Source organism: Oratosquilla oratoria, chromosome 19 (assembly GCF_046742065.1).
Source record: "Oratosquilla oratoria isolate Oo_2021 chromosome 19, ASM4674206v1, whole genome shotgun sequence".
NCBI lineage: Eukaryota > Metazoa > Arthropoda > Malacostraca > Stomatopoda > Squillidae > Oratosquilla > Oratosquilla oratoria.
This window is the reverse complement of record NC_134795.1, coordinates 19,827,569-19,840,068: the sequence shown is the minus strand read 5'-3', so window position 1 is coordinate 19,840,068 and position 12,500 is coordinate 19,827,569. Positions and strand designations below refer to the sequence as shown.

Sequence of the window (12,500 nt, the reverse complement as noted above, 5' to 3'; positions counted from 1 at the left end):
ATAGCAGTGATCAGAAAGGTAAGAGTAAGTTTAAAAAAAAAAAAAAAAAAAAAAAAAAAAAAACCGCTGCGTGAGAAAGCTGACAGGAGAGTTTGAATGAATGACAATAACCAAGGTGGCTGGAGTGATCGAATGAGGGACAAGATGTTGAAATATCTGCCAAAGGATAATGTTATGGATGTTATCAGTGGATAGATGAGAAGTATCACTATCATCCACAGGACGGTACCATGATTAGCCTGATGAAAAACCCAATGTAGGAACAATGACCTTTCTGCCAACAAACATGGCCAAGGCCCTCCGACGTTCAATTTATCAACGTAAGTCTTACAAGAAGACTCAACCTATACAACAATGATCGAGCCCGCTACCGAGATGCAGGACGCGTTCTGGACCAACTAATCCGCGCAACAGGTTCCTACAAGCGAAAGTTGTCTACACTAAGATTAGGTGGTGGTCTACATCCACTCCTAGAGGTGTTACTTATCTACTTTTCTACATCTAAATAAAAATGCGATTGTCTGTGTGGCCGCGCAGCTTACTCAAGACTGGGTTTACATTACAGATGTTGTAAACACAGATGGAAAAAAGAAATCGCCACATGGGTCCACTCTTCTCTAACTGCGTCTTTCCCAGGTCACGGGAACCCGAAGTCTTTATCTACACAACCATAACTAAAAGGCGGTGTACATGATAACAAATACAGCGAATTAGTCTCAAACAGACAGATATACATACCGAAGCATGCTATGAGCTAAAAAAGGCCAACATCCTGTGTAAACCCACCCTAACGAAGCTAGGGGACCATCAAGCAACCGAAAGAAGCTGGCACACAAGATCGACGCAGCTACGAGAGGAGGATCACTACGACCTCTCCTGCCGCCAAAAGGCGGCTGAGTAGCGCCACTACGATCAGTCTCAGAAAAATAGACTTCGTGAGCACTCCACTCAGACCCAAACCTTACTTTGGAGCAATGTCCGAACCCTGTTGCATAAGACTACCAATTGTGAACCAAAAGGCGTTGTCCAGAGAGATTGTATTTTCTAATTCATCGGGATCCTGGATACAAGGGTGAGGGTTGTCCCATTCGTTGGGGGTAATCCTGAAAGACCAACAATACCCAAGAGGTGCTACAAAGTCTCACACACGCTGCAGGGTGTCACAAGAGGTAAGGAGGGGGAATAGGAAGAAGCGGTGAGATTTTTTTTTAAAGCTTGAAGAAAGGGGGGGGGGAACAGCAACTCATCACGTCGGGGGGAACGTAAGCGCTGGGTTGGGCCAACCTGCAAGCGAGGTATGATGAGATAGGAACCAGGCACTCAAGATAAGGTTGCCAAAGCTGCGAAAGGAGCGAGTCTTCGTTCGGATACTGACGAAGGAACATTTTCTACCCCCGCCGCTTCTGCTTAACCGGGTTATCACCCACCAACTCGCCAGCGGTGCTCCTGCATGGACAGTGACCACTCGCGCTGTGAGCGGAAGCATTATTCTTGGTGCCAAAGCTGTGGAAGGAGTAACTACGCATTCGGATGCTGAAGAAGGTGCGCGGCGTCTACCTCGCCACTGACGCTCACGTTGATGCGGACGCTACCTGGGTTTAAGCCCACAGCTGTCCGTCCAACAACGCCTCAGCATTGACAGTAACCATTCGCGGAAGCCTTGTTCTCACCCTGAGCCAAGCTCGATCACCGGACTTTGTGATTGGAAGGCCTAGTCGCTACACACTACAACAAGGAGAGGGCTAGTGGTCTACTCTACCGTGCAAGGGCGGAAGCTAGGTCAGGCTTGGGTTTACGGGCAGATGCTAAAGATGTAGACTACGAAACACATCCTAATGAATCAGTCAGTCAGCCACTTGGTTAATCAATGTGGATAGACTGGTTAAGAGATAAGATAAGCAAATAGATTAGAATTGGAGTTCTGGTTGATTAGTAGGGATTTGGGAAAAGCAGAAGCAAAAGAGGAGCTAACCATTAGGATCCCTCCTATAGAATCGAATAAAGTAGTAAAGGAAGACGATGAAAACAGTTGAGCATAGAAATCTCGAGCCCACCGCGACAAATGGGAATATCTTTTCCACAAAGAGAACTATAATCGAGAAGAAGCGACTTGTATTTCAACTAAATAAGAATGAACCTGGCCGTAGGATACACCTCTCACTCGCCTCCAGTGGAAAACAGTGTTTCCGGCTGGGTGTGCCTTGGATTTTGTTTCCAGCTATCTAATACGCGCTCGTATAAGACGGAGGCGAATAAATGAGTCTGGGTGCACTAACATCCACCGAGATGGGAAAGGGTGTTTGTTACAGCTGAATAAAGCCACCAGGGGCAAGTTTCACCGGGTAGGTGCAGTTGTTTTAGTTTTGAGATCTGCTGATATAGGCAATGGATACTCGGATTGGATAATCGCTCAACATCTGCCAAACAAAAGGATCGCCAAGCTCGAAAAAAGTAAACACAGTGTATGTTTCCGAGCCTGTGAACACACACACATACACACGCACACACACACACACACACACACACACACACACACACACACACACACACACACACACACACACACACACACACACACACGCATATACATATTTGGGGATGAAAGAACTACAAATGGCAAAAGCTCATCACGATGCACCAAATGCAATGGGGTGTGGGGGAAGTTTTCATAAGATGTTTTGAGTTTTGATTTTGTGGAGGTCTGGAAAAAAAGACATTATGCACAAGGAAACTGAAACAAGAAATTTAGGGAAAAGGCTAACCAAAAAGAAACCAAGAATTGATCACAGAACATCAGCAATGTATGCGTTGAAACTTGTCTGTTTAGGGTACAATGTTCTGATCAAATCCTTAATGTCAAATATTCAGAATGCCTACTGTTACCTTCCTCAACAGTCCAAGCGCATAATAGGGCAAAGGTGATGGCTTCGGCCGCAGCTACCCGTCTCCTGGCGCATACTCCTCATTGAATAAATGGATTGCACTTGATGTTGAACAGAAAGCTGAAGTTGACTAACACAGAAAGGAGAGCAAAAGTCTGAAATTTAATCAAGTTAAGTTAGATTATAAACTAGAGGTACGATGATACACTGAGGCCAAGTCATATAAAAAAAATTGATGGAGGAACTCAGAAAAGGAGAAAAGATTAAACTAAGACCACGACACAAGAAAAGAAGGAAGGCCAGGAAATCATGGATCAAGAAGTGGTGAAAATACTAGAAATAAGAAAAAATAATAATTTGTAGATGAGAATGGGAAAGTAGTAATGTTGGGTTAAAACATGAATATAGGCACGAAGGTAGTATATAAACTAGTACGAGGTACTAAGTGCTAGGAAGGCCTCACCCTGGGCTTGACGACATCTCCAACTAGATACTAGAATGCAGAAAAGAACTAGCGGATATGGTTCATAGCCTAATTGTGATTTTAGAAGAAGGGATAGTGCCTCAGGACTGGAAGGGAACTAATGTGGTACCAATTTACGATGAAGACGGAAGTAGGGACCAATCCTTGTGTGTTTAATCAACATGATAGATAAATCACGTGAGAGAAAAGTGATAAGTGGGTTGATTAATCATATGGAGTAGTCAGAGATTTTGATAGACAACCAACGTGAATTGAGGAATGAAAGGTAATGTGTCTCAAATCGATCAAGCTTTTACTCAAGGGTAGTATGTGTGTTACAAGACAGAGTTGAATGAGTACACTGAGTGTACAAAGATCTATGGGAGGCCATTGACAAGATACCACATCAGTGACTACTGTGAAAACTGGAGCACATTATAAGAATTATAGGTTGTCAGGCTACCATTGACCTTATGAGGAAATTTAAGAACATAAGAACATTAAAATGAAGGATACTGAGAGACCATAAGGCCTACACTAGGAAGTTCCATGTTCATTACCACCTATCATCCCTATTCATAAAGTTATCTGACTTTTTCTCAAAGCAACCAATAGTTTCAGCGTTGACTACATGGTTACTAAGTCTATTCCAATTCCACTCTAATTGTAAACCAGTTCTTGCCTATTTTTTTCTGAAATCTAAAACAGTATCCCTTCATTAGAATAAAGAAGAAAGAGGGATGACGTAATCCCTATTCTCAGAACGATGAAAGGAGTGGACAACATTGGCAAGGAACTTTGTTTTGGATGGGAGAGTAACAAGAGATCTTGGAAAAAAAAAAGGTAATTGAATGATATCAAGAAACTTAGTTTTCTTTATAGATACTTAACTTTTGGGATAACTAAAAAGAGGAAATGGGCAAAAAATGTGAAAGAACTTTAAGCCAAGTTTAACAGATGAACCCCGGGAGAGTAATTCTTTTACTTAAATTGTAATTTGGTAAATAAGATGAGATGAATACACAAGTGCACGCACACACACACACACACACACACGCACACACACACACACACACACACACACACACACACACACACACACACACACACACACACACACACAAACACACACATACACACACGCATACACACACAATTGGAGTGTAGATTTTTAAACAGCGCGCTACCCACGTCGCCACACATTAGGAGTCGCATGTGGAATCAGTGCAGATACCAGAGTTTGTCCACTGCCTGCAAACTTCGTTGGGCATACTCTGAAAGAAAGCACGAGCGTGCCTGGTTGTAGTCGTCTAAAGGAGAGAGAGAGAGAGATAGATAGATAGAGAGAGAGAGAGAGAGAGAGAGAGAGAGAGAGAGAGAGAGAGAGAGAGAGAGAGAGAGAGAGAGAGAGAGAGAGAGAGAGAGAGAGAGAGAGAGAGCAGGGTCAACAATGACAGAGCAACGATGGTTGAAGTTTTAAATGCAAATATCGAGAATGACGGTGTTCAGTGTAGTCATTGCTGCGCCATAGCCAGGGCCCCGCTACAACGGTAGCTGGTCCGTAAGACTTGGGAACCACTTCGCCAAATTCGGACCTTCTCAAGTTTTGGTGGTTTCGCCAAAACAGAGAAACGACAAGCTCGAGTACATAGAGACTGCTGGGGATGACAGCTATTGATAGTGATTTCTAGATAGAAGAATAGATAGAATGACGACTAGATAATCAAATGGACAAACAAATAAGAGGTTTACACAAATAGCAACCCGCGTTCAGTAGCAATGCCCCACATCGGGTGTAAGTTACAATGGGTATATCTTTTTCTATCCAGGGCGTAACTTACAACGGGCGCCTTTTGAGAGCGAAAAATCATGTCTTAGTACAAGGCAACTTACAACGTACAATAATAGATTAAGTATGGCCAATCATGATGAGAATCAGCTAGTGACTAACTGTTCTTTTCACGTCTCTACCCGATTCTTATAATGTTTCGCCATGCTCAATCTATCTTGGGACAAACCTGGGGAGATAGATTTGTCCTTGGCTGTACATAGCCTGTTGGATACATCAAACCACCAAACATTGGTGAAACTGACGTAGAACCCACTTCCAGTGCCTAATGTCAAAATACTTCGCTGGGTGCAGATCAGTTCGGCGTTCTTCAAGAAATTTAGAAATTGTAATGCAACGTCCCACAATGTACATTCTCTTATGATAAGTAACATATTCTATTACAGAACTACGGGATGGCAGGAAAGCTGGAGGAAGATTAATTTTGAAACATTAAGTAGGTGAAGCAGCATGATATATCCCTCTCCGTCATGAAGGGCAAACAGTTTAGTGACCAATTTAGATAAGTAGAAATTAAAGTCAAGTCTAGATTATGAACCAGAGTTTAGCCCATTGGCGTCTATTAAGGTTTCCCTGAGCTGAATAAAATCGCCCTGTGGCACCCATAGTAAACATAAAAATTGAATAGAGACACCAAAAGGCAAAATATCAAGTTGCTGAACTAAAGAGTTAGTTTAACACGTTAAGGCTCTGTGTCACCTTTCAGGCTTTTGAACTGTCCAAGGTTAAGTTTTAGTGGTGTCCATCTAGTCACTAAAGGGTGAAGGGTCTTTCTTAGTGAGCAAGGCCTGGGTTCCTTCTATTGGGGAAATTGCGAGTGGCCAGGTCGAGAGGAGAGCTGAGCAAGATGGCAAGGTGTACGGGGGGGAAGTGTAGATGAGTTCCTGAGAAACCAAAATTAGGACCATAAAACAAATCACGCTCAGGTGAATGTTTAAGTGTATCACGCTAGCCACTCCGTCACTCCAAGGAATGCCAACACTCCACTCATGAAAAGCGAGACACTCTAGTGCCTAGGTTTCCGGACGGAGATCCCGGACGATCACCCGGGCGCTACGGGAGACCTCCAAAGGGAGAGACCCATCTTCAGGTCCACCTTGGTCTTGGGTTCGATGTACTCGTATGGCCTACCTCGGGGCTATGTCTGCCCCCTGGCACAGGAAGGTGGCTATCATGAACCACAGAGAGTTGACAACGGTGAAGCAGTTTTCTAACTCGTCGGGATCCTGGATACACGGGTATGGACTGTCCCACTCGCTCGGGGCCATCCTGTACACCGTCAGGAAGAAAGTCTGTCAGTTTAAGCTCTGGGCACGGCTAGTTTAAGAACTGCGTCTCTGCACCTGGTTTGTTGACAAACAACGGGGAAAGAAATCAACAAGTTATAGTTTCTTCGACGAACAGGAGACATCGCACGTCGAAGACGAAACAGTCCTGAAACTTTGAATAAGAAACAACATTTCATAATAAAAAAAATAATGTTCTGAATCTAGAGAGAGAAAATGGGATTATTATTTTGTTTCTTAATATAGATATCTTATAACTTATTCATTAATAACGAACTACATATAATATTGGATTTATGATCTAGCATCGCTCGTATAAGGGTCGCTTTCAGTACGATAAAAGGTATATCATTACCAATATACGTCATCATAAAAGAATGATAGTAATAAACGCGATCGAAAACAACGGAATTGATTCTTCCCGTATAACCTGGAAAAATAAACATCGACCACACCGATTTTTAATAACTACCATTTAACGAAACTACACTATATTTCCAAGTATATCACAACTCTTCGCTAGCGTTGACTTAATGTATTTCACAGATGGGAGTCAGGTAAGAGGAAAGGCTCCACTTTACCTGGCAAGGATGAAGAGAAGCACTGACACACCCAAGTAGGCTGTCGCCATGTAGATCCAAACATCGATGGAGAAAGGCGACATGAAAGAGAACAAGTTGGGATCCTTCTTCTGAGGCTTCTTGTATATAATGCTGATGCCTGTGTCAAGGAAACGATGGTGTGACTTACGCACAATGCCGGATAGTTCGGTTTAGTTGATGTTAACTTGTTAACATGTTTTTTTTTCGTGCATTGGGTCATTTTCTTTTTAATATTGAATGACTTTGATCTGGTTAAGGGTAAATTATTTTATATATTAAAAAATGGTACTAAAGATCTGGAAATTTTACAGCCAAAGATTATTATGGATTACAGTAACAAGTCATGCCGACAGGAGATTTCCTCATCCGTAGATAGATATATAAAGAAATGAGCATACAAAACAGCAAATAAATGGACTGATCAGCAATCATTACAACATATTACTGGGTTGTTTACCCAGCTGAATCTTAAATATTTAAATTGATGTCACCATGCAGAAAGGCCTACTGCATAAAAGATTAATAGATATAAGATAAACTAAGAAATAAATAATAATAGAATAAGTTAAAATGAAATAGAATTATTTCTTGCTACGCGGTACCCCAGTGCAAAATGTCTTGAGCCCATGAGCGGATGGTCGTGAGTTCGAGTTCCCGAACCTGCTTTGGTTCCCGACGGCCCGAGGTCAGTCGGGATGGTGACTTAGCGTCGTCCTGAAGAAACCCAGCGGCTTGCCACAACTGGCAGGGCTTTGTCCTACCACGGGTTTCCCCCTCTCCGTTGCGTAGGAGTGGAACGGTGAGTATATCTAGTGACCATTTACGAAAACGCATTTAGAACAGGTTTGTTAAAAGTTAGAAAAAAGTCTAACCTAGATTCATGAACGGCATACTGAAGTCGATGGCTTCTTCTCGCTCGTAGGTAATGGTGAAATCGACAATACCTAAATCAGCCCTCTGGAAAAGAAATCTTCATGTAATTTCTGTTCTGGCTGTGTACAAAGTATCACTGATGTCATTATTACACACATATGTTTTCAGGAAATGTTTTCTCAAAGTACTTTGTACCTTATATCTAATTCAGTTATGGTCGCTGGAGAGGGTAAGATTGAGGATGGTGGAGAGTGTAGCTGAGTTAATGTCCCTGCATGAGATCGTCTGTCTAGCGCCAGGAACTTCCGTTCAGCTTATAAGAACCCCCTAGGTGGAAACATCATTCCAAGAGCAAACTGAGAAACAGGCGACACAAAGGCAGAACAAAGACAGACTTCCCGTTGCTGAACTGAAGTACACTTTGAACTTCTCTCTCTCACTTGTAGTGTTTCTGGATGTAGTACCTCAGCATTTCAAATGAAAGAAGTTCAAACTGTATTCTAATTCAGCAACAGGAAGTCTGTCTTTGCTCTGTGCTGTGGCACCTCTGTTGCCCGTGTCTCAGTCTGCGCTTAGGCTAAGAATGAGGGACAAAGGAAAGTATGGAAGAACCTGAAGACCGTTGCCGGCCGGTATGGGTCCTCGGGTTCAATAATGATCAACATTACTTACGTGTTCGAGCAGTTCCCGTACCATTCCGTCCCACTGTCCAGTCACTTTATCCTTGGATCCGTAGGCTTTGTCGGGGACTAGGTAGAATGTGTAATTGAATCCACGACTCTTAGCGATAGCGTCAATCAGGTCCACACAGAAGCCCTCGTACTTGTCGTTACCCCGGAGAGACTCCGACGAGTCTTTCAGCATCGTGTAAGGCGCCGACTAAGAGAAAGTATGTGAACAACTTTGATTTCATGCGAGAGTAGATCGTTTTCATGTTAGAATTCGTAGAAGTAGTTGTAGTAATCGTTGTAGTTGTTGTGACGGAGATGAATCGTTTTGATTAGTAAAGGTTATTGTAGTATTGATGGTGGTGGTGGTGGTGGTAGTAGTAGTAGTAGTAATAGTAGTAGTAGTAGTAGTAGTAGTAGTAGTAGTAGTAGTAGTAGTAGTAGTAGTAGTAGTAGTAGTAATAGTAGTAGTAGTAGTAGTAGTAGTGGTAGTAGTAGTAGTAGTAGTAGTAGTAGTAGTAGTAGTAGTAGTAGTAGTAGTAGTAGTAGTAGTAGTAGTAATAGTAGTAGCTGTTGTTGTTATTGCTGTTGTTGTCGTTGTTGTTATTGTTGTTGTTGTTGTTGGAAAAAGGAAAAGAAACAACAAGTGGTATAGTGTCATGGTATAGTGTTTCAATTCACTTTGTAACAAACCAGCAATTATAGTAAACTTAGACTTTTTAACAAATACAACATCTGGCAGATATAAATTAAGACTTTTGTAAGACGAAAGCAAATCAATTTGTTTATAAATAAGTAAATAAATGGACAAAGACGAACGAGTATGGTTTGACCGTTCAGCGATGTCAAGGGGTTTCCACACTGGGCTAATTCTCCTTCAACATCTCCAACCTCGATTCGAAAAACTAGAGTATGACTTCGCTCACAGAAATCTAGGCTTCTCTAAGAACATTTAAACAATATGTCTAACATTCATATAGGTTTATAATCTCTAAGTTCATAATTCCGCTTTGCTACAGATAGCGGACAAATATAATTTGATATTTGGACATTTGAAAAACAAAAATTTTGTAACCGAAGTCGTTTTTACTCAAACGAACTCTCAACTGTCCCCGTGGAAGCTCTTTTAGGACGCTGATTAACTTACTATAGCAGTGGTAACTCTCAGGGTTCTATTCTTCAAGGATTCGATTACTTGTTGAGTGACTTCCACGTTGGACCTAGTGTAGTTGGCACCCCCAGCTTTGGTCCAAACGCCAACCTGAAACCGTAGTTGTAGTTGTAGTCGCAGTAGAAACAATAAGAGCATAAGAACAAAAGAATGGAGGAGACTGCGATAGACCATATGGCCTACACTTTGAAAACAACCAAATAGTTCCAGCGCTTACTACATGGTTACTAAGTCTGTCCCATTCTTAACATAAGGACATATGAACGGAGGAGATTACAAGAGACCATAAGGCCTACACTAGGCAGTTCCATGTCCATTACCACCTGTCATACCCATTCATAAAATTATCTTTTCTTAAAATAACCGATAGTTTCAGCGCTCACTACATGGTTATCAAGTCTGTTCCATTCATAACATTAGAACATAAAAATGAAGGAGACTGTAAGAGACCATATGGCCTACACTAGGCAGCTCCATGTCTCTTACCACCTGTCATCCCTATCCATAAAGCGATCTAATCTTCTCTTAAAATAATGGGGTTAATAGTACCAGGAGTATTAGTGATAGTAAATTGATTGTCAAATGTTAAGGGACTGCCATAAACTGAGGAAGGTGGATCGAGAGGACACAGGCTTTGTTTATTTTAAATCAGTTTTGCTTTTTGAAGAAGCTTAGAGAGAAACCTCTCACCATCAAGACCTGTATCTACTTTATCTATTTATTCAGTTATCTATTCACGTATTTATTAATTTTATCTACTTCACAACTAACACCACACTCGGACGAAATAAAGAGTTGAGTAAGCGTGACTATATATTTCGATTGCTAACTGCAACCCTCTTCAGTAGGATTACTACTGAAGAGGATTACTCCTGAAGAGGATTGCTACTGAAGAGGGTTGCAGTTAGCAATCGAAATATATAGTTTCGCTTACTCAACTCTTTCTTTCGTCCAACTTTGGTGTAAGTTGTGATTTACAAATGTGTTACTACATGTCTCACCAGTGATCTATCTACCTATATATTTGTTATCTTTTTACTCTATTTCTTCCACTTTCCTCTCAACTCTCTCAAGTAAAATTAATTTCTTCTCTTTGTGTGTGTGTGTGTGTGTGTGTGTGTGTGTGTGTGTGTGTGTGTGTGTGTGTGTGTGTGTGTGTGTGTGTGTGTGTGTGTGTGTGTGTGTGTGTGTGTGTGTGTGTTACCTTCTTCAAACCAACTTCCCGGGTAAGTTCGAGAATGTCCAACATGAAGTCGGTACGAAATCCTTCTCGGTCGAATTTTATCTTTCCCGTCAGACCAAGCACGTAGCTCTCGACCTTGGGATCCACGCCGTACTGGAATTGGACAAGAACACCGTCAGTGAGTGCCATTCAGAGTGCATGACGGAGGTGGGGTAGGGTGGAAGTAGGTATGGATGGGTTTACTATGAAGTTGTACATTGATATATTTATCAATTTGAGTAATTTATTATTATTATTATTATTATTATTATTAATATTGTTATTATTACTATTATTATTATTACTATTATTATTATTATTATTATTGTTATTATCATTATTATTATTATTACTATTATTACTATTACTATTGTTATTAATTATTATTACTATTGTTATTAATTATTATTACTATTATTATTAATTATTATTACTATTATTATTAATTATTATTACTATTATTATTATTATTACTATTATTATTATTATTATTATTATTATTATTATTATAATTATCATTATCATTATCATTATTATTACTATTCTTATCATTATCACTATCATTATTATTATTATCATTACTAATAATACTCAATCATTCAATAACTCAATCAGCCATCCTGAGTCCACTGCTGAACAAAGGTCTCTTTCATACCATTCCATGGCCACCACGACAGCTCCAACCTCTACCACGTCACTCCTGCAAACTTCTCTATCTCGTCTCTCCACCTTCTGTCTGGTCTCCTTTTTGCACGCTTCCTATCTCGCGGCGTCCATTCAGTAACACACTTCCTCCATCGCCCATCGGGCAATCGCGCTAACTTACCTGCCCAATTACACTTCCTCTCTTTTACCACAATATATTTCATTCTAGTCTGCTCTCTCACACAGCTTGCTCTCTTTCTGTCTCTAGTTAACCTTAAACATAGGGAAAGTTTGTCACTCTTGTCTTTACATTCGTCTTCAACACTCTCTTCCTTTCATGTACATTTACTCTTGTTCGACATCCCGAGCGAGCACAAAGCCTTTGGCTTCATCCACGCCATCCATCTCCACCGATTCATCCATCCTGAAAGAATCTCCTTTCATCCATTCTCATGGGTGACTTTCGCCTTTTCTCTGCATTTTTTTAAATTCATCACTGGCGTACATTTTTACTTATTCGGCATTCTTGAAGTAGAAGAAGAAGAAAAGGAGGAAGAAGAAAAAGACGAAGAAAAAGAGGAAGAAAAAGGAAGACGAAAAAAATGAAAGAAAAGGAGCAGAGAAAATAAGAAGAAAAAAAAGAAGAAAAGAAGAAGATGAAGCAAAAGAAGCAGAACAAGAAGAAGAAGAAGAGAAGAAGAAAAAAGAAGAATAAACAAAAAGAAGAAGAAAAAGGAGAAGAAGAAGAAGAAGAAGAAGAAGAAGAAGAAGAAGAAGAAGAAGAAGAAGAAGAAGAAGAAGAAGAAGAAGAAGAAGAAGAAGAAGAAAGAGATATGAAG

The 12,500-nt window shown here is 40.8% G+C and overlaps 1 protein-coding gene across 3 annotated transcripts in view; it reads right to left on the bottom strand.

Moving 5' to 3' along the window:
• The window catches only part of LOC143035774 (glutamate receptor ionotropic, kainate 2-like), a 76,247-nt gene that overhangs the window by 29,403 nt on the left and 34,344 nt on the right, over positions 1-12,500 (bottom strand). For 2 of the 3 annotated variants that reach the window (XM_076202718.1, XM_076202716.1), the window contains exons 9-14: positions 10,999-11,130; positions 9,771-9,884; positions 8,628-8,834; positions 7,955-8,039; positions 7,062-7,200; positions 6,326-6,463 (exon numbers count right to left, since the gene is read on the bottom strand). In XM_076202718.1, coding sequence (XP_076058833.1) covers positions 6,326-6,463; positions 7,062-7,200; positions 7,955-8,039; positions 8,628-8,834; positions 9,771-9,884; positions 10,999-11,130 — 815 coding nt within the window. Of the gene's footprint in view, positions 1-965; positions 1,104-6,325; positions 6,464-7,061; positions 7,201-7,954; positions 8,040-8,627; positions 8,835-9,770; positions 9,885-10,998; positions 11,131-12,500 lie in introns of all 3 variants that reach the window. The other variant, XM_076202717.1, reaches the window with a different exon arrangement.